This window comes from Chelonoidis abingdonii, chromosome 15 (genome assembly GCF_003597395.2).
Source record: "Chelonoidis abingdonii isolate Lonesome George chromosome 15, CheloAbing_2.0, whole genome shotgun sequence".
NCBI classification, from domain to species: Eukaryota; Metazoa; Chordata; order Testudines; family Testudinidae; genus Chelonoidis; species Chelonoidis abingdonii.
In genome coordinates, this window is record NC_133783.1 from 31,721,570 (window position 1) to 31,725,074 (window position 3,505).

At 40.1% G+C, this 3,505-nt stretch overlaps 1 protein-coding gene across 1 annotated transcript in view; it reads left to right on the plus strand.

Moving 5' to 3' along the window:
- Positions 1-288: 288 nt before the first annotated feature.
- The window catches only part of IFIT5 (interferon induced protein with tetratricopeptide repeats 5), a 16,463-nt gene continuing 13,246 nt past the window's right edge, over positions 289-3,505 (plus strand). Inside the window, exon 1 of the mRNA XM_032770309.2 lies at positions 289-419. Within this exon, the coding sequence (XP_032626200.1) occupies positions 415-419 (5 nt within the window). The 5' untranslated portion in view covers positions 289-414. The remainder of the gene's footprint in view (positions 420-3,505) is intronic.

Consider the following 3,505-nt stretch of genomic DNA (forward strand, 5'->3'; position numbering starts at 1 on the left):
CACAAATCTTTCCTCTATTTCCACAAATCTTTATATTTTAAACAAAGTGGAGCCTTAAATTCTTTTCTATTAGGAGGCCTGCCTGAACACTCTGAGCTATTATTGCCTTAGTCTCTGCAGAACAGTTAAATCAATGGCCAAATTCAAACAGAAGAAACAGATCCAAGTCCCTTAAGTTTCGGTTTCCCTGGCAGCAGCTAGTTCAGCTTTTCTGTTGTGTGTTCAGAGGGCTGTGCATAGCTTTCACTTTCTAGTTTCCATTTACTTCAGGAAACTGCTGAGGAACAGCCCATGTCATATGATGCTGGGATGCATATAAAATAGAGTAGAGGAACAGCAGCCAGCCTCAACATCCCAGGTTAGTAAGAAAAGAGGCCTAGCTGTATTACAACAGCAGATCAGCAAAGCAAAGCCATGAGGTAAGTAAACAATAGAAACTCTGAACTGTGCCTATTACATAGAAATGTAGAGCTGGAAAGGATCTTAAGAGGTTGGCCAGCCATCTAGTCCAGTGGTTCTCAGCTAGGCGTACGTGTACCTCTGGGGATACACAGAGGTCTTCCCAGGGCACATCAGCTCATCTAGGTATTTGCCTAGTTTTACAACAGGCTACATAAAAAGCACTAGTGAGGTCATTACAAACTAAAATTTCATACAATGAATTATTTATATGGCACTATACACCATACACAAATATAAGTACAATATTTATTTATTTTATAATTATATGTATATAATTATATACATGTATTATAATTTTATATATATCAATTAAAATGAGAAGGAAGCAATTTTTCAGTAAGTTTGCTGTGACGCTTGTATTTTTATGTCTGATTTTGTAAGCAAGTAGTTTTTAAGTGATGTGAAACTTGGGGTACACAAGACAAATCAGACTCCTGAAAGGGGTAGTCACTGTTTTAGTCCATCCCCCTGTGCTGAGGATTTGTGGTTTTCTTTCATATGAAAATTCTAAACTATAATTTACTTGAGTTTAAGTAGTTAAGCAGGTAAGGTACCAAATGTAAGTAATTGTTTTATGCGTTAATTAAAATGAAGACTAGATTAAAGCGATGGTATTGTTAGAAATTTAATTCTGCCAGTTCCAGATGTTCAAGCCTCAAACCTCTCTCCATTTTCATTGGTGGAATTTACACCAACAAAGCTTGTGCCCACAATGCACTGTTGCCATGAGTACTATAGGGTCAAGTGGGTGGCTAAGTAGATGATTTGTGCTCTCAAATCAGAAAACTAACGTTCTATTGCGGGTGGAACCAGAAAATGTGAGTACGATTTTTGTGCTGCAAACCGATACCACAGAAAATGAGACCAACTTCTGGATACCTGGGGTACGGAGGGGCGAGTTAGGGAGCTTTTTTCACTAATATTTTAAAGGAGCAAACTCCAGACTTATGATGATTCTGAAAGTAACATCATTTAATGCTTCTGAGCTGAAGCTAAAAGATGTTTAACCTGCTGTAACCCCGTGCCTTACTGGGTCAGAACTGAGGATTCCAAATTCAGGACGAACTGCTGAGAAATAGGGGAAACAACTCAAAACTGGTGGTTATTCTTTTATAAGATATACCAAACCAGTGACAAAAGTAAACTCCTGTTTCCCCACACTGGCTAACAAGAAAACATAAAGGCAGTTTCCTCAGGCTTTCCAGTTCTTATATCGCCACCAAAAACACTGGATTCAGATGCATGGTTCTTTACAACCAGCCTCATCAAATAACAGGTTCTTCTGATCCCAAAGGACCACCCACATACCCAGGTCAATACATAACTTAGATCTTACCCCAAAATCACACTGATGCCAATCCTTTAGTATCTAAAATCTATAGGTTTATTTATAGAAAAGAAAGAAAGAACGAAAAAAAGAAAGAACGAAAGAAAGGTGAGAGTTAAAATTGGTTAAAGGAATCAATTACATACAGTAATGGCAAAAAGAACAGGAGTACTTGTGGCACTTTAGAGACTAACAAAGTTATTTGAGCATAAGCTTTCATGGGCTACAGCCCACTTCATCAGATGCATAGAATGGAACATATAGTAAGAAGATATACATACATACAGAGAACATGAAAAGGTAGAAGTTGCTGTAACAACTGTAAGAGGCTAATTAATTCAGGTGAGCTATTATCAGCAGGAGAAAAAGAACTTTTGTAGTGATAATCAAGGTAGCCCATTTCAGACAATTGACAAGAAGGTGTGAGATACTTAACATGGGGAAATGGATTCAATGTGTGTAATGACCCAGTCACTCCCAGTCTCTATTCAAACCCAAGTTAATGGTATCTAGTTTGCATATGAATTCAAGCAGAGCTGTTTCTCATTGGGGTATGTTTTTGAAGCTTTTCTGTTGCAGAATTGCCACCTTTAAGTCTGTTACTGAGTGACCAGAGAGGTTGAAGGGTTCTCCTACTGGTTTTTGAATGTTATGATTCTTGATGTCAGATTTGTGTCCATTTATTCTTTTGCGTAGAGACTGTCCAGTTTGGCCAATGTACATGGCAGAGGGGCATTGTTGGCACATGATGGCATATATCACATTGGTGGATGTGCAGGTGAATGAGCCCCAGTGGCATGGCCAATGTGATTAGGTCCTATGATGGTGTCATTTGAATAAATATGTGGACAGAATTAGCATCGGGCTTTGTTGCAAGGGTAGGTTCCTGGGTTAGTGTTTTTGTTGTTTTCTAGAAGATCACCAATGGATTGCAGTTTCCTCGGGAAGTCAGTGGTGTCTCAAAGATAGCTGGGAGTGCTGGTAGCATAGACCTGAGGAGAGACTCCACATAACCAGACAATTCTGCTGTTAGGGTGCCAATGCCTGAGATGATGGAGTGTCCAGGAATTCCAGGTTTATGGATCTTGGGTAGCAAATAGAATACCTCTGATCAGGGTTCTAGGCATGTGTCTGTACAGATCTGTTCCTGTGCTTTTTCAGGGAGTTTCTTGAGCTGATGGTGTAGTTTCTTTTGGTAATCATCAGTGGGAGCAGAGGATAATGGCCTGTAGAATGTGGAGTTAGAGAGCTGCCTAGCAGCCTCTTGTTCATATTCCAACTTATTCATGATGACAATAGCACCTCCTTTGTCAGCCTTTTTGATTATGATGTCAGAGTTGTTTCTGAGGCTGATGATGGCATCGTGTTCAGCACAGCTGAGGTTATGGGGCAAGTGATGCTGCTTTTCCACAATTTCAGCCCATGCATGTCAACGGAAACAATCAATGTAGAAGTCCAGTCTGTTGTTTTGACCTTCAGGAGGAGTCCATGCAGAATCCTTCTTTTTGTAGTGAATAAACTGCTGGCCTAAGTCAAGTCTCTGGAGTGCATCCACAGCTTGGATGGGTCATTCAGTCCTTTGTTCAGAGCTTCAGTTTGTAGCAAGGTTCCTCCAGAGGTAAGAAGCAGGACTGAAGACTACATGGAGGTGTTTCCAGGGCCTTTTATAGCTTTTGCCAAGTGGAGGGGACGCCATTGTTCTCACTATTGAAAATC